Source organism: Hermetia illucens, chromosome 6, assembly GCF_905115235.1.
Source record: "Hermetia illucens chromosome 6, iHerIll2.2.curated.20191125, whole genome shotgun sequence".
Classification (NCBI taxonomy): Eukaryota; Metazoa; Arthropoda; class Insecta; order Diptera; family Stratiomyidae; genus Hermetia; species Hermetia illucens.
The window spans coordinates 42,438,000-42,464,606 of NC_051854.1; the positions used below are offsets into that span (position 1 = coordinate 42,438,000).

General features: G+C 42.3%; 1 protein-coding gene across 1 annotated transcript; it reads right to left on the minus strand.

Annotated features, from left to right (window-relative positions):
- LOC119659951 (venom protease-like) lies at positions 1-24,776 on the minus strand. Its single transcript, XM_038068300.1, has 5 exons — positions 24,570-24,776; positions 1,161-1,349; positions 819-1,101; positions 306-735; positions 1-239 (listed from the first exon to the last, which is right to left on the minus strand). The coding sequence occupies exons 1-5, from the start codon at positions 24,640-24,642 to the stop codon at positions 66-68; spliced, it is 1,149 nt and encodes a 382-aa protein (XP_037924228.1). The 5' UTR covers positions 24,643-24,776; the 3' UTR covers positions 1-65.
- Between the last annotated feature and the right edge of the window lie 1,831 nt (positions 24,777-26,607).

Below are 26,607 nucleotides of genomic sequence, written 5' to 3' on the forward strand. Positions count from 1 at the left end.
ATAATTTGTTTTCCTTTAATATCCTAAGATTGCATATACATTGGATCTTACGCTATTCCATGACATTAAAGCTCTGCCCAGATAATGCTTTCAATCCAATCTAAGTACGAATACACTCGAGTGTGGACATCTGGGTGATTCGCCACATTACAACCAATGCCAAACGAAGTCACTCCAATTATGGTCTGCATACAATATAAATCCTTATGATGAATTTGAAGAGGGCTACCACTCTCAGCCTGAAACAATAGACGAATACAGATTAATTGCGAAATGGTTTAGGGAATTTGAAGAATTTTCCTTACAACGCATCCATCCCTGGTCTCAGTCCTTAAACCGAAACATATTTGGGTTTGATCGCGAATACCTTCAGGTAGGCGACGGTTATTTTGGCGATTGTACGTCGTATTGCATTCCTGGTGGGTAAATCTTTCAAGGACTTGTTTCATCAAATATTGTGGTCCTGGTTTGCTTTTCGTCCGATCTACAAGAGCCCACCCAGATACAAGTGCTTTTTTCTCAGGTTCATCGGAAACTGTTGGTAAACATGCTGGTCGAATGTATGGACTAAGTTCCACCTTCTTATCCAGTTTTATCAAGCCGATATCGTCATATACTTTAGGATGCTTGTAATTTGGATGAGGAATTAAACTAGATATTCCAAATCTTTCCGGTTTCGCATCATCATTTTCAGATTCAATATCCAATTCACCAAGCAACACGTACTTTGGATGACTAGAAATTATGAATTCATAGCATTTAAGTATTGGCAAGAGAAGGAACATTCGAGGAAACCCTAGAGGTTCCTGTATACTTACGAGTACTGCGGTGTATTTAAGCAATGGGCTGCAGTCAGCACATATTGATCACTAATCAGCGATCCGCTGCACAACCATAAAATACGACCATTGTTATCATTGTTATCATCTTCGTATCCAAGAAGAGCCGCATGAGGAAACTGTCGAGGGTTAGCGTTAGAGCCGATTGGTATGAGGAGTTCTCTTTGGTTGCCACATCTGTCCACTTTGACCTTCTCAGTTTGGCTACTGAGCACTGGATTGTTGTGATATTCAAAAACGAACTCAGCATATTCCTTGCATTCTACAAGGCAACTAGCTTGAGAGCAGTTTTTAAGAAAATATTGTGAAAAGGGTGCTTACTGCGCTCACTAATCCTAGAGTTGTCACTTTTCTTAGTTGATTCATCTGGGCAACAAACGACTTCATCTTTCCCCTCAAATCCACACCGGACATATTGCTCCTTGTGGAGGATACTCGATGTTACCGCAGGACAGTCCGTGACGAGTTTACAAGTGCCAGAGCTAGAGGGAGAGGGTTCACATAACTCTCCTGGAAGGAATTAACGTTCATTTTTTCTGATCATGCACCAATGTTAACAAGGATGTCAGTAATGACAAAAAAAGACAAATTTTGTTTTTGAGTACCGAATAGTGAGTTTTTTTATTCCTCATATACCCGTATTTCGAGGACCAGTTGTCCTCTTCCTCAGTGAGTTTTTGTCAGCTTATAGTTCAGCTTGTCATTAAATACCGAAATCCAGACCTTAATTGCTAGCAGCCGACTGTTGACGTTTCCTAAATCACCGTCAATTCCTTTCTCCTCCCGTATCTTCTGGGTTTGAGGCAACGTACTCTGTACTATCCTCAGTAAAACAAAAATAAAATGCTGAGATCAGGGAAAGAGATAAATAGAGTATAGTTGGAGTTATTCTACTATGCTAAATCCTACCTGATCTCTCTTGGTGACAGGCCCCGCGACAGGTCGACCAAGAAAATGCATAGAATGTCGTTACAAACATGATGATCGGATTAAGTCACAGGCCTCGGAGAAATGCTAGGGCGTCCACCTCAGTCGACGCGGCAGGACGGGCCCCGGTCCTGTCGAGAAATGGGCAAGGGTTCTTGACGCATGGACGGCGTCAGGACGTAAGCAAGTTAGTCCGCACACAACGAACAAAACAAATACGTGTCTGCACGCTAAATGTTGGTACTCTAACTGGAAAGACCGAGGAACTCGCAAGAGCCCTTCAGAAAAGGTGCGTTGACATCTGCGCTCTGCAAGAAACCCGATGGTCTGGTTCCAAAAGCTGCGACATTGAACGCGAACGCAGTAAAACTGGCTACAAACGTCTCTATTTTGGTAACCCACACACTCAATATGGTTTTGGCATTGCCATCTCAGAGGGTTTCCGTGATGCCATTAAAGAAGTCGAACGATTTGATGATCGGCTGATGAAGCTCACCATTATATCAGCTGATCGCACTATTCACTTCTTCACCGCGTATGCACCACAGGCAGGCCGACCTGATGCCGAGAAAGATGCCTTCTGGCAACTTCTCGATGAAAAGACTTGTCACGTGCCTGCTGACGATTACATAATCATTGCCGGCGACCTTAATGGTCATGTGGGTGAAAAGGCAGACGGTAATAGGTGCCATGGGGGAAAGGGGTTCGGAGCGTGCAATGAAGGTGGCGAACGTATAATCGATTTTGCGGACACCCATAACCTTGTTCTTATGAATACATGGTTCATCAAACGATTGTCTCATCTTCTCACATTTTATAGTGGGAACAATAAAACGCAAATCGACTATATTCTCATAAGACGCCAACATTTTACCACTGTCACTGATTGCAAAGTCGTTCCCTATGAGACCATCGCACCTCAACATCGGCCGTTGATTGCTGTCCTGCGAATTAAGCCACCGATAAAACGGCGTGAGGAACGCACTGGCCCGCCGCGCATTAAATGGTGGCGATTTGGTGAGAAGAACGAAGAAACGGTCTCACTCATACGATTGCCAACCATTACGAATGTGGAAGAATCATGGAACCAAATGAAAGACACGATCCACAAAGCGGCCTCTGCAACCCTCGGGGTCACCAAGCCGGGTAAGCGGTACATCAACCGAGATACTTGGCTTTGGAATGATGATGTTGAAATGAAGGTCCGTGAAAAGAAACGCCTCTACCACAAATTTCTCGACGATAAAACGCCTGCTAATTGGCAAATTTATAAGAATGCCAACCGGGAAGCAAAGAAAGCGGTCGCTGTCACCGGAGCGAACCATTTCCAAAATCTTTACGATAAACTGGACACTCGGGATGGCGAGAGAGATCTGTATCGACTTGCTAAAAGCCGTGATGAACGCACACAGGATATCGAACACTTCTGTTGTGTTACTGACAAGAACGGTACTTTGCTTACCAACCGTCGAGCCGCAACGGATAGATGGCGAGAATACAGATTAGCAGATAGCAGATTTCAACTGAAGAATTTGCTCATCCTCCACTTCCACAATCATTGCCGACATTTGGAGCAGTTCCACCAGTCAGCGCAACTGAAGTCGAGGAGGCAATAAAACAAATGAAATCGGGGAAAGTAACAGGACCTGACGACATCGCGTCTGAGCTCTGGAAAGCGAAGAGCTGGGACCCAACACTGTGGCTCAGTGAATTCTTTAACCGGGTTATTCAGGAAGGAAGAACACCATCTGACTGGCAAGAAAGTACCACTGTCCCAATATGGAAAAAGAAAGGTAGCCCAGCAGAATGTTCAAATTACCGTCCGATCCGGTTACTTTCCCATACCATGAAGATTTTTGAACGAATTCTTGACAACCGTATTCGCGAAATCGTTGAAATAACCGCGAATCAAGCCGGATTTGTCAAGAACTGCGGAACTACTGACGCAATACACGCTGCGCGGTTACTCATGGAGAAACACCGTGAGAAGCATCGCCCTCTTTACATTGCCTTTCTGGATCTAGAGAAAGCGTTTGACCGTGTACCACACGAACTCATCTGGTATGCTTTACGACAACACTTCGTGTCAGAAGAACTCGTGCGCTGGGTTCAATTGCTCCACCACGATCCGAAAAGTAAAGTTCGAAGTATGGCGGGTGTATCAACACCGCTTCGTGTCTCTGTTGGAGTTCATCAAGGAAGTGCCCTCTCACCACTCCTCTTTGTCCTTGTTATGGACACCGTCACACGGGATATCCAACGTCCAGCGCCCTACACACTGCTTTATACAGATGATGTTTTCCTAGCATCTGATAGCAAAAATGATCTCGAGCAACTTGTTCAAAAATGGAATGATCGCCTCATGCAACACGGTCTTAGATTGAATTTAAACAAAACTGAATTTTTGACGACCGATCCCCATGAAACAGGCACAATCACTGTCAGCGGCAGTGATCTGCCCAGAACTGAGCGATTTAAATACCTCGGGTCGACGCTATCAGCCAATGGAGAGCAGCGTTATGAAATTGCTTCACGCATTAACGCAACCTGGATGAAGTGGCGTTCCACAACTGGTGTCCTTTGTGATCGACGTATCAACGAACGTCTCAAATCTAAAATTTACCGCAATGTCGTCCATCCAGTCGCTCTCTATGGTTCGGAGTGTTGACCAACCATAAAAGACAATGAACGGCGTCTTGCGGTAATGGAGACGAAGATGCTACGTTGGACTAGTGGCGTCACACGTTTAGATCACATCCGAAATGAGGATATCCGCGATCGTTATGGGGTTGCACCGATCGTGGAAAAGTTGCGAGAGAGGCGTCTTCGATGGTATGGTCACGCAATTCGTGCAAACGAGAATTCACTTGCAAAGATTGGTCTGAACATCGAAGTCGATGGTAAACGACCAAAAGGCAGACCTAAGCAACGGTGGCTTGATACGCTGGATGGGGATTTGAAAGCCTCGAGATTGCACCCAGATCAGGCAGTCGATAGAGCCAAATGGCGAAACCGATCACGACGAGCCGACCCCGCTTGTGAACGGGACAAAGGCTGAAGAAAAAGAAGAAGATCTTCTGGATGATGAAACTTTCTAATGCGTCAAATTTGCGGAAGTGATTGACCTCCTTAATTACCCTTAGGTTATCCTCTGTTATTGTATGTTTCTCCTCGATTATGCGTCTGGCTACCAATGACTTCGTTGAACCTCGTTGTAATTAATCTTCCAGTTTGCCCTATATATGATTTTTCACAATCGGTGCAGGTTATCTGATTTCTCGCTACATTCCTTGGGGTCCTTGATGCTTCATAACCGCACACACAACCGAAGACTGACAATTTAGCTCACGTCGGAATTGACTCATCTGCGAAAATTCAAAAGAGCGATAACCAACACCAGCGAGGATACTCATTTTTTAAAATTTTGCTTTAAATACTGCGTTACTTCAAAATGCCGTCAAACCAAAGTAAATCCGCAACTACCGGGATCTAATCATCATCATCATTAACAACCGGTATCCGGTCTAGGCCTGCCTTAATAAGGAACTGCAGATACCCTGGTTCTGCGCTGAGGTCCACCAATTCGATATCCCTAAAAGCTGCCTAGCGTTCTGGCCTACGCCATCGTTCCATCTCAGGAAAGGACTCCGTCGTCTTTTTTTTCTACCATAGATGTTGCCCTTGTAGACTTTCCGGGCTGGATCATCCTCATCCATACGGTTTAAGCCCACCGCAACCTCTTGAGCCGGATTTTATCCACAACCTGACGGTCATGATATCACTCATAAATATCGCCGTTGTCTAGGCTACGGAGTCGTTCATCCTCATGTAGGGGGCCAAAAATTCTTCGAAGGATTCTTCTCTCAAACGCGGCCAAGAGGTCGTAATTTTTCTTGCTAAGGGCCCAAGTCTCCAAGGAATACATTAGGACTGACAAGATCATTGTCTACTTTCATTAATGGGCAGCCCAAGATCTCGCGTCGCATGCTGGATCAGGATGAAGGTAGTCTGCACATCTCGGGTCGTTCTTCCTATAATGTCAACATCGTCAGGATAGGCCAGTAGTTGGGTGGACTTGAAGAGAATGGTGTCTCTCACATTTACGTCTGCATCGCGGATCACTTTCTCAAGGGCCATGTTAAAGATGACGCATGATAGGGTATCCGGTTCTCTTAGGCCGTTGTTGATGTTGAATGGTCTGGAGAGTGATCGTGCTGCTTTCATTTGGCCTCGCACATTGGTCAGGGTCAGGCTAGTCAGTCTTATCAATTTGGTTGGGATATCGAATTCTCTCATGGCCGTATACACTGTTATCCTATGGCTATGCTGTCATACGTGGCTTTAAAGTCGATGAAAAGATAGTGCAACTGATGTCCATATTCCAACAGTTTCTCCATTGCTTGCCGCACAGTGAAAATCTGATCTATTGAAGATTTGCCTGGAGTGAACCCTCTGTGGTATGGGCCAATGATGTTCTGGGTGTATGGGGGCTATCAGACCTAGCAAGGTAGCGGAGAATATCTAATAAATGATACCCAGCAACGTGATACCTCTATAATTGCTGCACTGCGTGATGTTCCCCTTTTCATTTATGGGACAGATAATGCCTCTTTGCCAGTCATCAGGCATTAATTCGCTGTTCCGATTCCTGGCGGTGGATTGCACGGACTGTTTCTTCTATGCTTGTTGGTGGCAGCATGTGTCCGTCGTCTTCAGTTGGCGGGACCTCCAAATCGCCGATATTTTGGTTTTTGAGCAGTTCATCAAAATACTCAACCCATCGCTCCAATATGCCCATTCTGTCGGAAATCATCCTCCCCCACTTTCCCTCTTTGTCTCGGCAGGATGAGCATCGAGTTTTATAAGACTTCATCCAGCGGACTTGCTGGTAAAAGTGCTACGCCTGGTGCGGTTGCTCCCTGTACTTTTCGAGTTCATAGACCTGTTGGTACCCGTAGGCTTCCTTCTTGTGTGCTTGCTTCTCAGCTTGACGGAGTTCTTGGTAGGTCTCTGTGTGTGCCCGCGTTCTTTGAGAATGCAGCATTACTCGGCATGCAATATTCTTCCGTTCTGTTGCTAGCTTACATTTATCGTCAAACCAGCTTTTCCGACTCTTTTTGCACCTGGGGCCAAGTATGTTTGTGGCCGTATTTACGATAACGTTCTTCAGGTGATTGTGAAGATCATTTGTTGATGCTTCATCTCCAGGATATGTGTTGACTGAATACGGGCTCCGTCCCTACATGGTTGTTAAAATCCCCAAGTATGATTCTGATATCAGATTTTGGACAGGCTTCGAGGGTTCGTTCTACTGCCTCGTAGAAGGTATCCTTCTCCGACTCTGCAGTCTCCTCTGTAGGAGCGTGCACGTTAATGAGGCTTATATTTCTAAATTTGCCTCGCAAACGCAGAGTGCATAGCCGTTCGCCTATGTTTTCAAAGCCGATAACAGCAGGTTTCATTTTTTGGCTGATTAAGAAACCTACTCCGAGCACATGGTTTACTGGATGGCCGCTATAATATATGGTGTTGCGACTCTTCTCCAGGAAAACGGTCCCTGTCCAAGACATCTCCTGTAACGCTGTTACATCAGCGCTATATTGGGACAGGGTGTCGGCAAGCTACTTGGCAGGTCCATCTCTGTACAGGGAGCGCACGTTCCATGAGAAAATGCGGAAATCCTTATTCTGTTTTCGTTGCCGGGTTCGTCGCTGTAAAGGCCATCCTGTCCGAGGCTCCTGTTGTGGCTTCGTAACGTTGGTTTCCCGTCTAGGGTTTTCAGCCCTACCCAGGCCTCATCCTGGAGGACCAGTTGGTACAATTTGTCGCTTTTTTAGGCGCGGGAGACTCGCCTTCATCCTTCTCTGTCTGCGGCTTTTCGTTAAGAAAGAACTCCCAGCGGTCACCACGTAGAGGTGGAGATAGGGTTTGGTAGTAGAGCTGTTGGTGTTGGTTCAGCAGGCGTTTCCCAGGTTATATCTTCTATCATGGGTACCAATCCACGTTTTGCCTTGGGACCTATACTATCCTTTGACCACTAACAACATCAACCTGCTAAAAGCGTGTAGTATTCACCTCCTACTATTTAAAGCATCTTATGGACGGCAAGGAATTATAGAGGACACTATCGAGAAAGGCCAGTGGGCCTTCGAATGTGAAAAGCGAAGAAAATGATCGATCCTGATGAAAAAATTGAAGGTAGATACAAGATACAAAAAGCCATCAGAAATCAAGGCCAGGGAAGAAAGCACCCCGAATCTTGCCGTCAACAAATCCTGAGAGACATATTTAGAAGCACAACTACAGCTCCTTAATAGTGGATTCAGCTATGCGATCCGTAAGAATAAAACCCAAAGGGAAGAAATCATCACCGACATTGAAGCTACCATAAAAGACGAAAAGGAAGAGGAAGAGATACGAAAACTAATAGCGAGGATAATAGAGAAAGCACTAGAAAAGAAGGGAAGGAGTATGGAAGAAAGAATCTTGAGGAATTGAAGAGAAAACCTGTTTGTTACCTCCAAGCCGATAGAGGAAACAAAATAGTGCAAAAATATTAGGCGAAGGTGGCTTTATGGGCAGAGGCAAATCGTCAGACGCTGCTTCACCTCTGCCATAGGAGCAGTGTGACCGAAGTGGCTTGCAGATGTTAAGTGCTCCTTTATTTAATTAACATCTGCGAGCTAGTTGCTCCCAGAGCAGAGGTGAGGTTGCGTCTGATGATTTGCCTCTGCCCTGGTAAGAAACTGTAATGGTGTCTTCGTCTAATATTTTTTAAAGTTTGGGCGCTAAGCTCTAAACGAGGAGTCCGTGGACCAAAACAAAAGGAGTAAGTTGCTCCCCATTTGGTCTGGTCTGGCATTAAGTGGATGCAGACTTAGGACCCCGCAATCCTCAAAAAAAAAATAGTGATTATGAACAGAATTGATTACGACAAAGTGGTCATGGAAAAACTGGAAAACGGAAACTTCCACGAATTAAGAACAAACCCACTACCGGACTCCATAAAACGAATTGAAAATACGCTAACAGAATAGAGAACCCAACAGCGCTCAGGACAAGAAATCCGTCTCTCCCTCGGATCAGATGTCTACCAGAGATACACAAATCAGGTGAAGAGATGCGTGAAATCATAGTGGCGACAAATTCTCCAGCACAGAAGATAGCACGATGACTATTGCACAGATTCAACGAACGAGGGGTATCAACGGGAAAATGAACTGTAAGGTACAGGGAAGAACTCATTGAAAAACTTTGTAACACGGAAACAATTTCGGATGAGGACGGCATGATTTCATTTGACTTTAAAGCCCTCTTCCCTTTTATACCAGGAAAGGGAGCACTGGTATACTTAGAGGAAAAACTAATTAATATCGAGGAATTATCGTGGCTAACCACGCCTTCTTCAGAGAAATGTTGAAACAATGAGAAACGCCACATCATTGGAACTGCAGAAAAGAGCGGGTTCAACAGGAAAACCAGAGAAGGAATAATCAGTAAACCAATCTCGAAACCGAAAGCTGGACGCCTCAGGTATGACAGGTTTTGTATATGTCTTTTCTAAAGACATTTGTATGGGCATATGTCCCATCCCCCCCCGCCCATTTCGTGGTGCTAGTATGAACTTAAAGGGGGCGTTTCGTAGGCAATTACTAAAAATTATAGTAATATACTATTATTGACTTTATTTAAACAGATATCGGTGTGGAGGGTACTACTTTTTACTTAGCCTAGGCAACATATAGTGACAGCCTCTAGATTTTTTTTCAGATTTTTCGCTTGGGTAGTTTCTGAGAATGGATCCGTTAAAGAAATGATCATTTTCGACTCCCCACACTCCCCAAGTTCCCAACAAATGCAAAACCTGAGATGGATTCCGAAAGTGCTCATCGAGACCTTTCATTTGATACCCCACATGACTGTATTTGGTGAAAAAAAAAAATGTCACCCCCCGTTTGCATGCATGGGGCATGTAAGGCATAACATCGAAGGGCTAATTGCTAGAATGCTACTAAATGTAAGTGGCCCAAGGCTGAACCATGGACTTCTTATTTCGAGGATGGTCAGTTCGAACCTATTGCTTGCGTGATAGCAGGAGAGATCTCGATTGAGACAATGAATTTCGAGCGTTTCTCACCGGAGAATCTCCTCTCCTCCTGAAAATATCGCGGAATGGCAGGATAAGTTGGACTAATGAGGAAAAAGGCCGCCGAACTCACAGAATTATACGGGATATCCGGAAATGGATCGAGTGACCCCACGACGAGGTTGGTTTCTTGAGCGGCCACGGAGGTCATCGAGCGTACTTGTATCGATTTGAGCATGATGATTCGCTATATTGCCCAAAGTGCATTGCAAAGGACGCAAAACACTTTTTATTTCATTGCTCGAGTTTCGCAACTCAGAGGGCTGCATTAGAGGCTACAACCGGGGAGCATTTTACACCCGAAAATATAATGGAGCATATAGTGAAATCAAAGAGGATATGGACCGAAGTCGAAAAGGTGATCGCAGCCATCGATAAGAAGCTTAGGCAGGAAAACGTCAGCCGGATGAATGGGCGCGAGAAAAACACGATCCAACCTCGCGACGTAAGACCATATGGGACTCACACGGGGAGTGCGGAAGGAGAAGGAGGTGGTTATAGTGGGTAAGAGTTCCACATAACCGTATGGCAAAAGGCAATGGTAGTTTTTGAAGCTTTCCACCTTCCATTGGCAAAAAAAGACAGACGGACAGACAGAATAGACAACAAATTGATTTTAACAAGGTTTTGTATTACAGGCATGGGGGTAGCCAACCCTTAGCCGCATTCGAGAAAAGAGCCCTCCGAAGAAGCAGCCTTAAAGCCTATGGGAGGGTGAACAACGAAATTTATGAACAACAAAGATGGGCGGGCCCCTTTTGTAATTCGTCTGGGTAATGATGCAAAGGTGGAAAGTCAAAAGAGGGTTGGCATCGGTCTTAAAACGGATCATCAAGTGATAGTCCCCTATTTCCGTAAACGTTGCTAGCTCCCAGGGGAACAGAGCTTCGTTACCCAACATTTAGTGTTGGCTGTCTCCGCGGTCTGGCTGTCATCCAGAAGTGAGAAAACTTTCTTGCTGCGCAAGCGACAAACGTCCCAAGAGAAGGGCCTGGGTGACTGCGGACGCGTAGAAATGAATCGATGAACGTAAAAAACTGAAAGTTTGGTTGTTCGCTACGAGCGGGATTGATCGCTGGAGCTGTGCTAACTTGGAAAAGTACGAGAAGTCTAGCGTTGTGTGCACCGTGACAAAAGCATTTCCATTATTGCCACTGGTAAGGCAAGTAGAAACTGCCACAAATAGCAATCATTTTGCCATGGTATGCTGCATCACGGAAAAGCTTGTTTAGTCACAGTCCTTTTGAAGGTCCTGTGAGGGACGTTAACTATAGGCTTCTCGTCCACGATGATGAGCAGGTGAGGAGAAGGAAGGAGCAATTCCCCACGATTCTGAGCGGTAAAATATCCGGTAAAGATCAACCTCTTATGAATGATATTCCTGGCAAACAGGAACAAAGTTATTACTGTCATCAACGCACTAAATGAAGTAAATCCGCCGATCTTGTCAGTCTCTATGCGGTAGTCTTCCGTGCAGCTCATAGGGTGTCTGCAGAGATGTTATTCCCACTGAAATCTTTCCCAGTGGGTGGAAGAAAGGAACTATCGTTTAAATTCCTAAGAAGGGCAACCGTCTTGACTGGGGGAATTATTTGCATTATTTGCAACAAATATCAAAACTAAGACCGGCTTCGGAAAGTACTAATCGGGACCTTTCATTTGATAACCCGCATGACTATATTTGGTGTGAAATAAAAATGTAAACCCCCCTCGTTGCATGTCTGGCGACCCCCCCCCCCCCCCCCCCCCCCAATTTGACATAAAGGATGTAACTCACTGTATGCGTGAGCGTTCACGGTTCCCACTTTTCCATCAAAATTGGCGTCAATCGCTGCAACAGTCTCCGAAAAAAATGCGTGTGACGGACAAATAGACAGACGAGACAATTATATCGCAAGTAAAAGGCAAACGCTTCCGACCAATTTTTTGGCCTAGTCTGTTTAATGGAATAGCAATGGATCTTTTCCCATATGATGTGAGTATAGCTAACCTTCCCACTGTTGAGATAGATACCGCCGAAGTACCCATGGTAAGTGAAAAGGAGGTCCTCGAAAAATAGCTGGAAATAAAGCACCTGGCTTGGATAGCATCCTCTATAAAGCTCTCAAGGCACCAGTGGAAATAGCTCCAAATATGTTTGCCGAGGCGTTCCCCAAATGCCTTAAAGGAGGACCATTTTCTACAAAATGGAAGAAGCAGAAATCAATACTAGTCCCCAACCCAAACAAACTTTTAGGGGAAGCTTCGTTCTACAGGCTGACATGCCTTCCAAATAATACTGGTAAATTTTTCGAACGAGTAATCTATAACGGACTACTTCCAATTGCCGAAAAGGATGGCGGTCTCTCGGAGAATCAGTTCAGTTTTCGAAAAGGGAGGTCTACAACGGATGCAGTGGTTTTAGTAGCTAATACAGCTAAGACCGCATTTGACAAGGATAAATGTGCAGTAATCACAACCGATGTAAAGAGCGCCTTCAATTCCACTAGATGGAGGAAGATACGTGAGTCCCTAATCAACTGAAGCGTGCCGAAGTACTTGGTGTGTATCGTTGGTGACTTCCTAATCGTTAGGCTTCTGTGCTGCGAATCAGATGAAGGAATAAAATTATACCAAATGATATGCGGTGTTCACCAAGGGTCCGTCCTAGGGCTACTCTTGTGGAATATCAAGGCATATAATTTCGGAGCCGTGGTTGCGATAATGCTACCAAATGAAGGTGGCCGAAGGGCGAGCCGTCGACTCCTTATTTCGAAGGTGGTCAGTTCGATCCCACTGTATGCAGCCCCAGTGTAGTGATATCATTCATCATTCATTTAATTCAGTAGTAATACGAAACCTTACCCGACCTCACACAAATAACTTACCCGACCTCACACAAATATTCAAGTTACATAAACAATAACAATCAGTCATTAACTGACCTATATTTCCTCATAAGTCACTAGAGTTCACTTTGTATCTACCGCCAAGAAATAAGATCCACTTGAGTCACAACATACCATGCATACATGACCCATATATTATACATAGCTACATGATTATGCATAAGAAATGCATACAGTCATATGACCAGCACGACCCGTATGTTTATAGATTGGTAATTTGAAAGAAAGAGAAAGTTATGACGTCACGATCATATATTGTTATGTACAGACCCAATTGGTCAAGAAATTTGCAAGTAAGTAATTAAAGGAATTTGATTGGTTAGTGCATAGAAAATAAGGAATTAACATATGTTAGAATGTAAGTAAGAATCATATAAAAAGAACTAGAGCCCCGAGGCTCGACACACTTGGTTATTTGCTTTTCATAAGGATAGTTAATTGCTATACAGCGATATCTTTCCTGAGCAATTCCAGTGTCATTTAGACCAACGGCAGACTGCTGCTGATTGTAGCTTTCGCAGATTGTTGCGGAGATAGGAAATCAAAAGAAGGTTTTTATTTTTAATAAAGTTATAATTCATGATAACTTATATAGCTCTTCTTATTTTAACTATCTGAATAATTTCACGATGTCGACTTCTCATCTCTACATGGCGATCCTGCTTCCCTACATGGCGATCCTGCCTATTATGGACCAAAAAGAAGTTAGTAATTCCACGTCATGGACGACACCATCAACATACTGATCGAAGACGACTTTCAAAAAGAAGTCGACCGTATATTTAATCGGATAATCAAGATAGCAGAGGAATACAAGCCAGAAAGCATCAAACAGCAAGGGACAGCACCACCACCATATGTAGCAACCCCGAAGGATGAACTAAAACATATAGGACCGAAGAAACTAACAATTCCGGAACTAAAGGCGCGAACTGAAGCGAAGAAGGAAGCAGAGGAGCGACATCGACAAAAATTTAAGAAGACAAGAGGAGGTAAACGGCAAAAATTAAGAAAGGAAAAAGCAGAGTACTACAGACTAGCAACTATCGCAACGGGGAGCCAGAAGAACGAATTTATAAAGAAAGCTAAGGAGATAGCAGAATAACTACGACTACTTAAGCAGAACGTTAAACATGGGCAATTGCAGCTCGACAACCAACAACAGCCTCGTGACTGAATATCGTCAGGCAATCACGACATCAGGATGTTTCGTCATCATAATTTTTTTCATATATTTGTATAATAGGTATCATTCGAATTACGTTAGGAAGGTAGTTAATAGAAACAATGTATAACCATAGAGCAATTTTTTTTTATAAGTAACGTTCTATACAACATATTATTCACAAAAATAATTTTTCATGGGCGATTTAGAGACTCTAAAAAGATTATTGAGTAACTTACAAAGAGATATAGCAAACGCAAAAAAAAAGTGCGGGTAGAGGTTACAAACGTGACACTATCCTTTCAAAATTGCAAAACTTAGAACAGATAAAGGCTCAAGCCTCGAGCATAATCCAGAACACTGCTGATAGTAAAACCTTGAGCTTATCGACATCTTTTAAACAAGCATACAATACCTTTAAAGAACTTCTTGAAATACAATTAATAGAATCAAATATGAGTGACTTCGATATTACAACCGCTGTCAAAGTAATACCAACTTTCGATGGTAAATACAAAGATCTCCATACGTTCACAAAATTAATAGAATTTTTAAACGAGACATTAAACGAACCAGGAAAAAAACAATTATTAGATTTTGTCATAAATGTCAAGTTAACAGACACAGCTCGCTTAGCTGTAGGTACTAATGTACCCACTAATATGGCAAGCTTTGTAAAATTGTTAAAACAAAAATTTGTAAGCTCGAACACAATCCAGAGCATCCAAACAACACTGAATTCAGTATCCCAGAACAAATCTTCAGTGACTAATTATCGGGACAAAATACTACACCTTACAAGTGAGTTGAGTCACCTACAAGTTGCCGAATTGGGTGAAACGGTGACAGAGGCAGAAAAGAATTTGATTACAAAACTAAATGGGCGACAAGCTCTTACAACTTTCCTTACCGGATTAAACCCTGAGATAAGAGATACCGTTTTCTCTTCAAGACCGAAAGACATGACTGAAGCCGCAAATTACGCATTAGAGTTAGAGAAACGAGATTCAGGAAATCGGGCTAGCGTTTTTCAAGTGAATAGTTCAGGTAGAAATTTTCAAAACAGAAATACAAACCGCGGAAATTTCCATTCTTCAAATAACGCATTTAACAATAGAATAGACTATCGACCCAACAATAACTACAGATCTAATAACTATAATCAACAACCGTGGCGGAATCGTGACCAAAATTTCAGCGCTAGAAATAACAGCAATACCCAAAGTAGACCCAATAATCGTGGTAGGAATAGAGGTAATTTCAACCAGAATCGCAATAACCCCAGAAACAATAGGAACAACTACAGAGTAAATATAATTCAGAACCAGGGAAACGGGACACCCTCCGGCGAGGAACAAGATTAGAAAATAAAGATAGAATCCTTACCGGAAACCATGTATACAACTTATCGAACAATAATTCAATTTCGAGTTATATAAAACTTTATTGCAAGGATTTGGGCCAAGATTTAACTTTTTTAATAGATACAGGGGCAGATATTTCGCTATGCAAAAAACTAACAATTAATTCAGACAGAATAGATGATAAAGAAAAATGCAAGTTAAATGGCATCACTAAAGAGTCAGTAGAATCTTCGGGCACCACAGAACTTACTTTACGTATAGGTGAAAAATTTGATAGAAATAGATTTCATATAGTAGGAGATAACTTTCCAATACAAACAGATGGAATAATAGGGCGTGATATTTTAGAGAAATACATATGTCGGATAGATTTCGAAACTTATACCATAACCTTCAGTACGAAATATGACGAGGTAACAATTCCTATGAACACAAAACCATTAACAAGTTCTTACGTTAACATAGCAGCTAGAGCTGAGGTAATAATACCAATAGATCTGGTAAGAGAGGAAGACAGTTTGATTCTAAGTAAGGAAATTCAGAGAGGAGTTTTTGTAGGCAACACCATAATTCCAGCTAAAGGTGTTTGTCACGTAAAAATACTAAATACAAATGATAGACCGGTAAAACTCAAACATTTCGATGCTGAGATAAAACCACTAAAGGACTATCGAATATTAGAAGCAACATCACAAGGTCCAGACCGTTTACAGAGACTTTTAGATGGGATAAAAACAGACGTGAAAGATAAGAAAGCGAGGGATAGTCTTATGAAGGTCATAGCAGAATATCAGGATGTTTTTCACCTTGAAGGAGAAAAACTTACCGTAAATAACTTTTATAAACAAAAAATTGCAACTACGGATGATGTGCCAGTATACACAAAAAACTATAAATTACCACACGCACAGCTTAATGAGATTGAAGAACAGGTCAAGCAATTATCCGATAGTAACATTATCGAACCTTCGGTAAGCCCATACAACTCTCCATTATTAATTGTACCAAAAAAGGGCACTGATGACAAAAAACACTGGAGACTAGCAGTAGATTATCGCAGATTGAACAACAAAATCGTAAGCGATAAATTTCCGTTAACAAGGCTAGAGGATGTATTAGACAAGATAGGTAGGGCCAAATACTTTTCAACTTTGGATATGACGAGTTCATTCCACCAAATAGAATTGGAAAAAAGTTCTAGACCACTCACCGCATTTTCAACAGGTACAGGTCATTTTCAATTTAAACGTCTACCTTTCGGCCTCAAAATTTCATCAAATAGCTTTCAACGAATGTTAACGATAGCACTAACTGGGTTAGGATCAGAAGCTTTTCTTTATGTTGACGACATTATAGTTTTCGGATGTAGTATCAATCATCATAATGAAAATCTAATAAAAGTTCTACAGAGGTTACGCAAATACAACCTGAAGCTGAACGCCAGCAAATGCCAGTTTTTAAAATCAGAAGTCGTATACTTAGGGCACCTTATCACGGACAAAGGGATACGAACCGATCCTACAAAACACGAAACCATTCAAAATTATCCCATACCCAAGAACGCAGATGAAGTGCGTAGATTTGTTGCATTCTGCAATTACTACAGACGCTTCATCCCGGACTTCGCGGGAATAGCGAAAGAACTAAATGCTCTTTTAAAAAAGAATGCTACTTTTACCTGGACAGGGGCATGCCAGACTGCTTTCAATACATTGAAACAGAAGCTTATCCAACCACCGATACTGCAATACCGAGATTTCGACAGACCCTTTATATTAACTACAGATGCATCAAATTATGCATTGGGCGCTGTACTTTCGCAGGGCGAAATAGGCAATGACTTACCAATTTCTTATGCCAGTAAGTCTTTGGGAAAACATGACTTAAACAAACCTGTTATCGAGAAAGAGTTACTTGCCATACATTGGGGTATCAACTTTTTCCGACCATACCTGTACGGTAGGAAATTTATTGTAGTAACTGACCACAGACCGTTAGTATCACTCTTTTCACATAAAAATCCATCTTCCAAACTGACGAGAATCAGATTAGACCTTGCCGATTACGACTTTGACATTGTTTTTAAGCAGGGGAAAATGAACACAAATGCAGACGCACTCTCAAGAATTGAATTAAACTCAGACATATTGAAGAAGATGACTCCAGTAGAGAATGACACTACTATAAAGAAAACTTTGGCGATTACAAGGGGTATGTCAGCTAAGAGAAAGCTTGACAATATTGTAAAAAACGTGCACGAGGACGCAAAAGCAGATCATCCTAAGAAGCCTGATCAACTTCATATTTGGGATTGTTCTTCGATATCAGACGTCAGAGATATATTAAAATTGAAATTCATCTTGAATGAATCAAGTAAGAATAAAATTATGCGCACCACAGAGGGAATAAGTGTATATTGTAGCAATAAAACTAATAAGAAATCCGTTTCAATTAGTGACAAACTACATTCAACAACACTTTCCACAGATACCAAATCGGTTAATAATAGCGATAATTCTGATATGATGTACGCATCTATCATGAAGAAGTTATTGATAACAGCGGTTAAATGGAAAATTCACAAGCTAGCACTTTCGAACACAGATGATATTTTCCAGGTACTAGGTAAAAATGAATTAAAAAGTATAATTAATACGTTGCAACAAGAAAAGAACTTCGAAGTAAATATAATGATATATGAACCCCCTAAAAGAATTGAGGATATCGCGATACAGAAAAATTTGATAAAAGAGTACCATGACACGCCACATGGAGGACATTTAGGAGTCAGGAAGACAATTTTGAAATTAAAACAACGTTATTGCTGGAAGAATATGAGTAAAATGGTAAAAGATTATATATCTAACTGCAAATCTTGCAGAATAAATAAACAAACCCGTCATACAAAGGAAAGAATGGTAAAAACAGACACTCCATCGACGAGCTTTGAAACTATTTCGATAGATACAGTAGGCCCTTTACGCATATCAAACGGTTATAGATATGTTTTGACAATGCAGTGTGAATTAACAAAATTTGTAGTAGCAGCCCCTATACAATTTAAAGATGCTAAAACGGTAGCAGAAACACTAGTAAAAGAATTTATACTAAAATATGGAATATTTAAAATTTTGAAATCAGATCAGGGAACTGAATTCACTAACAAACTAATGAAAGAAATTTGCAAACTTCTGAAAATAAACCAAAAATTTTCTACGCCTTACCACCACGAAACTTTAGGCACTAACGAACGAAACCATCGCGTACTTAACGAGTACATATTAGCATTCGCTGAAGATATGGCATGGGATATATGGATTCCATATTACACATTTGCATATAACACCACACCTCACGTGGATAACAACTACACTCCATACGAACTAGTTTTCGGCAAATTACCCTATTTACCAGATGACATATTACACATAAATAGCAAGGTATATAACATAGACGATTACGCGAAAGAGCTCAAGATTAGACTACAGTATTCTTTAGATAAAGCTCGAAAAATCATAGAAATGACAAAAATTAAAAGAATAAATGACAATAACAAAACAAGCCCAATAAATGTGAATATAGGAGACTTAGTCTTATTAAGAAATGAAGAAAGAAAAAAGAACCAATCACCTTATTTAGGACCATATAAAGTAAAAAGTGTAGATAATGTAAACTTGAATATAGAAATTAACGGAGTAGAAAAAACCGTACATAAGAATAGAGTAAAGAAATTTTAAAATAGAACATAAATTAAACACAAAAAAAAAAAAAAAAAAAACATTTATTTGTTAATTTCAACCAAATTATAATTTCACTCTTTTTTTTCAAAACATATCGAGATCTCACATTTCACTACGAGAAATGTTCAATCTCCCAAACCCCCGTGGTGTAGTGATATCATTCATCATTCATTTAATTCAGTAGTAATACGAAACCTTACCCGACCTCACACAAATAACTTACCCGACCTCACACAAATATTCAAGTTACATAAACAATAACAATCAGTCATTAACTGACCTATATTTCCTCATAAGTCACTAGAGTTCACTTTGTATCTACCGCCAAGAAATAAGATCCACTTGAGTCACAACATACCATGCATACATGACCCATATATTATACATAGCTACATGACTATGCATAAGAAATGCATACAGTCATATGACCAGCACGACCCGTATGTTTATAGATTGGTAATTTGAAAGAAAGAGAAAGTTATGACGTCACGATCATATATTGTTATGTACAGACCCAATTGGTCAAGAAATTTGCAAGTAAGTAATTAAAGGAATTTGATTGGTTAGTGCATAGAAAATAAGGAATTAACATATGTTAGAATGTAAGTAAGAATCATATAAAAAGAACTAGAGCCCCGAGGCTCGACACACTTGGTTATTTGCTTTTCATAAGGATAGTTAATTGCTATACAGCGATATCTTTCCTGAGCAATTCCAGTGTCATTTAGACCAACGGCAGACTGCTGCTGATTGTAGCTTTCGCAGATTGTTGCGGAGATAGGAAATCAAAAGAAGGTTTTTATTTTTAATAAAGTTATAATTCATGATAACTTATATAGCTCTTCTTATTTTAACTATCTGAATAATTTCACGATGTCGACTTCTCATCTCTACATGGCGATCCTGCTTCCCTACACCAGTATGGGCAGATGAACTAAAAAATACAGCAAATAAGAGAAAGATTGGAGTTTCGTATTGCATAAGTGTACTCCGAGCATGTTGCGCTTACGAAACAGTATCCAATGAAGCAGCTTGCCGGACAGTAGTCCTGATTGAGATTCTGGCAAAAGACTTTACGATCGAGCGTATCTCACCGGAGAACCTTCTGCCAGTCGGCGGTAATACGCATAAAATGAAACTGTCGCGGAATAACAGAAGAAGTGGGAAGAGTCAGAAAAAGGCCGGTGGACTCACAGAATCATATGGAATATCGGGGAATGGATCAAGCGACCCCACGACGAGGTGGATTTGGACAAAACTCAATTCTTGAGCGGACACAGAGGCTATCGAATATATATGTATCGATTTGGGCGTGATGTTTCGCCACATTACCCAAAGTGCCCAAATATTGCAAAACACGTTATTTCCCATTGCCCGAGGGGCTGCATTGGAAGCTACAACCGGGGAGCACTTTATACCAAAAAATATAATGAAAGCAAAGGTGGTATGGATCAAAGTCGAAAAGGAGATTACAGCCATCGGTAAGAAGCTTAGGCAGGAAGAAGTTAGCCGGAAGAATGAACGCGAGAGAAACACGAATGTTAACACGAGCGCAGAATAAATTCTGATCCAGCTCCCCGACGTAATACCAAATGGGAGTCTCGCGGGGAAAGTAGAAGGAGAAGGCGGTGGTTTTAGTGGGTAAGTGTCACACATAACCGCGTGGCAGGAGCTTTTGAAGCTTTCCACCTTCCATCGGCAAAAAAAAAACACAGACAGACGGACAGACAGACAAACAGTAAACCGACTTTAATAAGACTTTGTTTTACATAAAACCTTAAAAAATGACGAAAATGGAAAGGAAAAGGGAAGGAAATAACCTGACGATATTTTTTACACACGCGGGACCATCTAAAAACGTTGAGTTGCTATCATCCATTCCCAAATTAGCTACCAGGTGAAAAATATCCTAAGGAAACCTGACATAGAAGTGATACCTACCAGCAGACCACATCAGCTGAAGACACGATTAGGAAGCGTCAAGGTCCCTAAAGAAGATAGAGAGAGAAGAGGAGTCTACAGATAACCTGCACAGATTGTGAAAAATCATGTATAGGGCAAACTAAGAGATTATTAACAACGAGATTGGGGTCAAGCAGTGCATTGCAGGATAGACCGACGAGGAGCATAGCTCCCTGAGGTCAACTTATCTCTCTCTGAAGATGAGCTGCTTCTTCTCTGGGGCGGTGCCTGGCTTTTCAGGAGCCAAGTCTCTCGTCTACCAAGACCGTCAGTGAGTGGTGATAGCCACACCCTGTACAAGATGATCTTACTATTAACAAAACGCTACGGATCTAGACTGGGGAGTCGAAAAACTCTTCCCCAATCCAGGGTGTTATGCGAATCGTGCCTATTGGATAGTTTGCAGTCGGGGGTAACTGACTGTATTCGAACGGAGCCTCACTGATACCTGGTCGTCTCAGTGAGTAAATTAGACCTTACCGTGCTACGGGTAGCTATGGCAAGGCGCACCTCCTAACCCCCATACTCGTGGGAATCAAATGAATACAAAAAAAGAACAGAAAACGAAAACCAACAAAGTGGGGCCCCATACCGCACAAAAACTGGTTAATCAGGCGGAGGCATATCTCCGAATTACTGAGAGCCAGGTGATTACACCCAGGAGGGGAGAAGTTGGAATGTTGAGCAGTGGATCCAAGGTTAACATTGGTATACTGCGTGGACAACAGCCAACGAACACCACTGCTCAAAGAGCAGGGACTAGCAAAAGCACGTCTGAGATAAATATAACAGATGTCAGGAAGGAGACAGGTCTCAGTGCCGCCAGTGCTAAATGGTACCTCCGCTATCTGAAGGGAGGGTTGAAACTAGAAGAGGCCCTTAAGAAGGTTAAGGACAGATCTAAGCCATCTCTACCGGAGCCGAGAAAGCGGGAAGCAGCAGAGATCAGCCCGGATGAAGGGAATGCTCCCAAAAAATTCAAACCTGAACCCAAGGGGGGAGAAAACCCGGGCAGGTCAGGAGTGAAAGCAGGACCCAGGAAGTCCGCCATTAGCTATGCTAGTGCGGTCAAGGGCATTCGACTGGCCATACTGCCAAAACGGTTTCCCGAGCAAATACTCTCTCGTGAGGAGCCGGAAATCATTGAAGACCTTGTCGTCAAGCAGATGATCAAGGGTTGGACTTCGAAACTGGTGCTCGCCGGGATACGCTTTCGACCAGGCCTTATACTGGTGGATTGCGGATGAGGTGGATGAGGACCACAGTTCCTAGATTGCCTGGCTGAGAAGGGGTGAAATTGTCAACATGTGCTGGGGATGATATACCAGGAGCCCACATGGTGACAGTTTTTCTGCCAAAAGCCGCGACAATAGAAACGGAAGACCTTATGAGTCTCCTAATCGCTCAGAATGAAGATCTCCATACACGACTATGGAGAGTTTTCAGAAGCAAGGTGGAGGGCGAGGGTAAACTTCTCACGATCGGGGTAGATGACCGATCATCATTGGAAGCCGGGAGGAGCACTCAAGAGATGAAATCCGGGCTCCACCGGAACGAAGTATTGCGAGACGAGGGCGTTTCCACTTTTTCTCGGCGATGCCAACGCTCACCACGAAGTCTGGGGAAGCAGCGACACCAATCGTAGAGGTGAGTACCTTCTTGAATTTATTCTTAGCAATAAGTTAGAAATATATAACTTAGGGAACAAAAACTCTAATATTTGTGACAAGCACCAGATAGAAGGTACTAGATATAACTCTAGGAAATACTCTAATGAATGGAATAGTCAGGAATTGGAGGATGTCGGATGAACCCTCTATGTCTGATCACAGGATAATCAGATTCGACATTGACGGTAACAACATTGTCCACCTTCAAGGGGGCGGTGACATTAGGAGCGAACTGGAACTAGAAACAGAGGAGAGGAGTAGATGGTAAAAGTGGTCTTTATTCCGAAAGCGGGTAAAAAGTATCCTTTTGACCCTAAATCTTTCAGACCAATTTACCTAACATCGTTCGTACTCAAAACGGTGGAGAAGGTCATAGACAACTATATTAGAACTAACGTTCTAAAGCGTAATCTCCTACATCACTGTCAACACGCTTACCGGGCAGGGCGGTCAACTGAAATTACTCTGTATCAGCTGACAGAGGTACTACGGGATGCCATAGAAGCAAAACAGATTGCACTATGCGCGCTTTTGGATATCGAAGGAGCATTCAACAACACATCGCACACAGAAATACAAGATGCCCTGAGCCACAAAGAGTGGGAAACACCCTGGATGAGAAAAATGCTAGAAAGCAGGCAAATAAAAGTTCTGGCAAATAGAAATTCTATTGTCATAAATACACGAGGTTGTCCAAAGGGCGGGGTACTTTCGCCGCCTATGTGGAGTATGGTACTGGACGAACTCCTGGACGTGCTAATAAATTCTGGAATACCGGTCCAGAGTTACGCGGGCGACATTGTTTTAAACTGTATTGGCAAATACGAAGATACCCTATGTGATAGAATCCAAACTGGACTAGAGATTACTAGTGCCTGGTGCAGGAAGGTGGGACTGCAGATCAATCCAGCCAAAACCACCATAGTACCATTTACTTGGAGACGTAAGTTTAATCATCCAAGAGCCATAAGGTTACCTGACATGGAGGTGAAACGAGAAACAGAGATCAAATAGTTGGGAATCACGCTAGACTAAAAATTACTCTGGAAGACGCATGTCAGAAACACTTGTCGGAATGCCACAAGGGCTCTGATCACTTGTAGGTCCATTGCAGGAAAAAAAGGGGTTGCATGCCGAAGATATTACTATGGATATATACTGCAATAGTAAGGCCAATGATTACCTATGGAGCGGTAATCTGGGCATAAAAAACCGAACTCAGCTCACAAGCCATTAGGAAGCGTGAAGGACCTTAAGGGAGATAGGGAAAAAAGCGGAATCTATCAGATAACCTGCACCGATTATGAAAAATCATATAGGAAGATTAATAACAACGAGGTTCAACGAACATATCAGGGAAGCAAATCTGGCGAAAGCAAACCAGTATATGCAGTATATGCCCTCAATGGCCAGAGACATCATCGAGGAGAAACATACAATAACAGCGGATAACCTAAGGGTAACTAAGCAGGTTAATGACTTCCGCAAGTTGGCCACATTAGAGCATCTTTCACAAGATATGGGAGGAAAAAGGAATTAACGGTGATTTAGGAAACGTCAACAGTTGTCTTTTTGGATTAATTAAGTAATAAAGTTAACTAGCAATTAAGGTCTGAATTTAGGTACTTATGGGCAAGCTGGACCATAAGCAGTTCAGACAAAAACTCACTGAGGAAGAGGAGAACTGGTCCTCGAAATACTGGTATTTGAGGAATAAAAAACTCACTATTTGGTATTAAAAAATAAAATTTGTCCTTTTTTTTATTATAAACTAAGCCGAAAAAAACGAAACACACAACCGAAGAAATAAGGATGTCAATGTTTTAGACAGAACCTTGTCAATGACTACAAGCAAACTATATACTTACCACGATGTTGTCCCAAAACTGTTCCAGGAAACAATAAACTGAACGCAAGGATTACGTAGGAAGTCATAGTCATTTTCACCCTTCCCCCGAATAATTCTTCAAATAACAAATCCGATTTAGAATAAACAAACAAATTAGATTACGCGCGACTGCTATGCTAACTTCTGAGCGTAAACACGTCGAGATTCAACTGAATAAATTGATAGAACTCAATATCACTTTTATAGCTTTTTATTTCCCCACTTAAGGTCGACTTAGTCATTTGGAAATTACGATGATAATCAGAGACGAACGCTGCACCAAGTGTTTTTGAAGTTGCTTCCAATAAGGTGAATTCTGGGAAGTTGGAAATCAGATGGGATAGAGGTAACTGCGTTTACACACATGGGATTCTCGCCCACCCTCCGACAGGTTTTTTAAATGGATGAAACTAGCATCAACTTGCTTAGTGATTCCAGTTTCTGCCATAAATAACACTGTGAACGTATATATGTACACATTGAAGTGGTTATCAGCTCTACATATTTTCCTGGGATTAACAAGGCTTAAAGATTATGCTAAGCGTGTTGTAGCAGTTAAAATGTGGTGCATCTTCTTGTGCTCTAAAATTCTATTTCTTATCAAACACTTTCACATATTCACATTTTTTCCCCAAACATTTTACATTTTCTTCAATAATATTAACGGTCAAAACCTAGTATAGGCCCCAGGCAGAACGTGAATTAATACTCAAGGTGAAGCGTACAATGTGGAAACTTCTGCTGGACCAACACTTGCTCTACTACCGCTTTTGCTTCCTTCTTTCGTTGCGGGTCCTTCAATTCCTTGATACTCTTCCATTTCTTGGAAACCAAGGTGATTCAAGGTGATTTCCGCTACAGTACGCTGTCGGACTACCAACTAAACACCTCCCTGTCATCAGAGAGCTAGCCCGGAACCATTTGACACATTTCATCGAGCACCAGCTCCTGAGACGCCGTCGACTAGCGGTCGACTAATTGTCTGCCTCTATCTGCCACACATTGTCCCACTGCGTCTGTAAAAGATTGTATCAGCCCGACGACGTCCGGTAACCAACTGAAAAATGGTCCTCCATCCGAGGGCATGTTCCCTACTCAGCATCGGCTGCGCTGTTTACTTCTGGTGATTGTCCTACTGCCCTGGATTAGCACCACCATATGCTTCCTTCTCTCCATCATCGATGTCCGCCATAGCTGAACCGCAGGGCCTTCCGACCTCATTCCACCCGAGTGGGCCCCAATCGAGCGTCGCCTTGTCTCCGAAACAGCTGTTCGTGTCAAGGCTAGCATAGTCCACCACATCCGACGAAATTCCGGCCTATATCAGAAGCAAAGCCAATTCAACTTTGTCGCCTCTCTCAGGCGTGAAGCTGACGAAGAATGGCTCTCCTGACCATGTGATAGTTTCCTTCAAAGTGACATATCCCCACAACTTCGATGCTATCGTCCAATCTTCCTTTGGCTACAGGTTGTCTTCGTCAAGCCTTGTCAGACTACAAAGCTTCGTGAAAATTTCCGGCCCGCCCTCCTGCCTCGCTGAACTTAAATGATTCCGACAACTTTACACTCCCTTATCAAAATGTAACGGGCCCTCAAACTGTCTGCCTTAGCATTCCAACATCACGTCATATGCATTTCTGAAACCTGGCTGGATGACAAGATTTAAGATTCCGAGCTCCTCGAAGTTTACTCTGTCTTTCCTTGTGACAGAGACTGCGCTGCGCTTGGCAAGGCAACGGACGAAGGTGCTCTAACAGCTGTTAAGTCCCCTCTCCATGCTGAAATCATCTTTTCCTCCTTCTCCTCCACTTACGATTCTGTCACCATACGACTCATTCCACCAAACGTATGCTCCTTTATCATATCCTGTGTATAGTTTCCCTGCCTCAGCCCGCCCTCTCTGTACGAGGATTTCGTCGACAGATTATCAGAGGTCCTAATCGTTTTGTTACCCTTACCTCATCCTCTGTGACGTTAATCTTCCTATGATCTCCTGGCCTTCCCCCTTCCTCCTAATA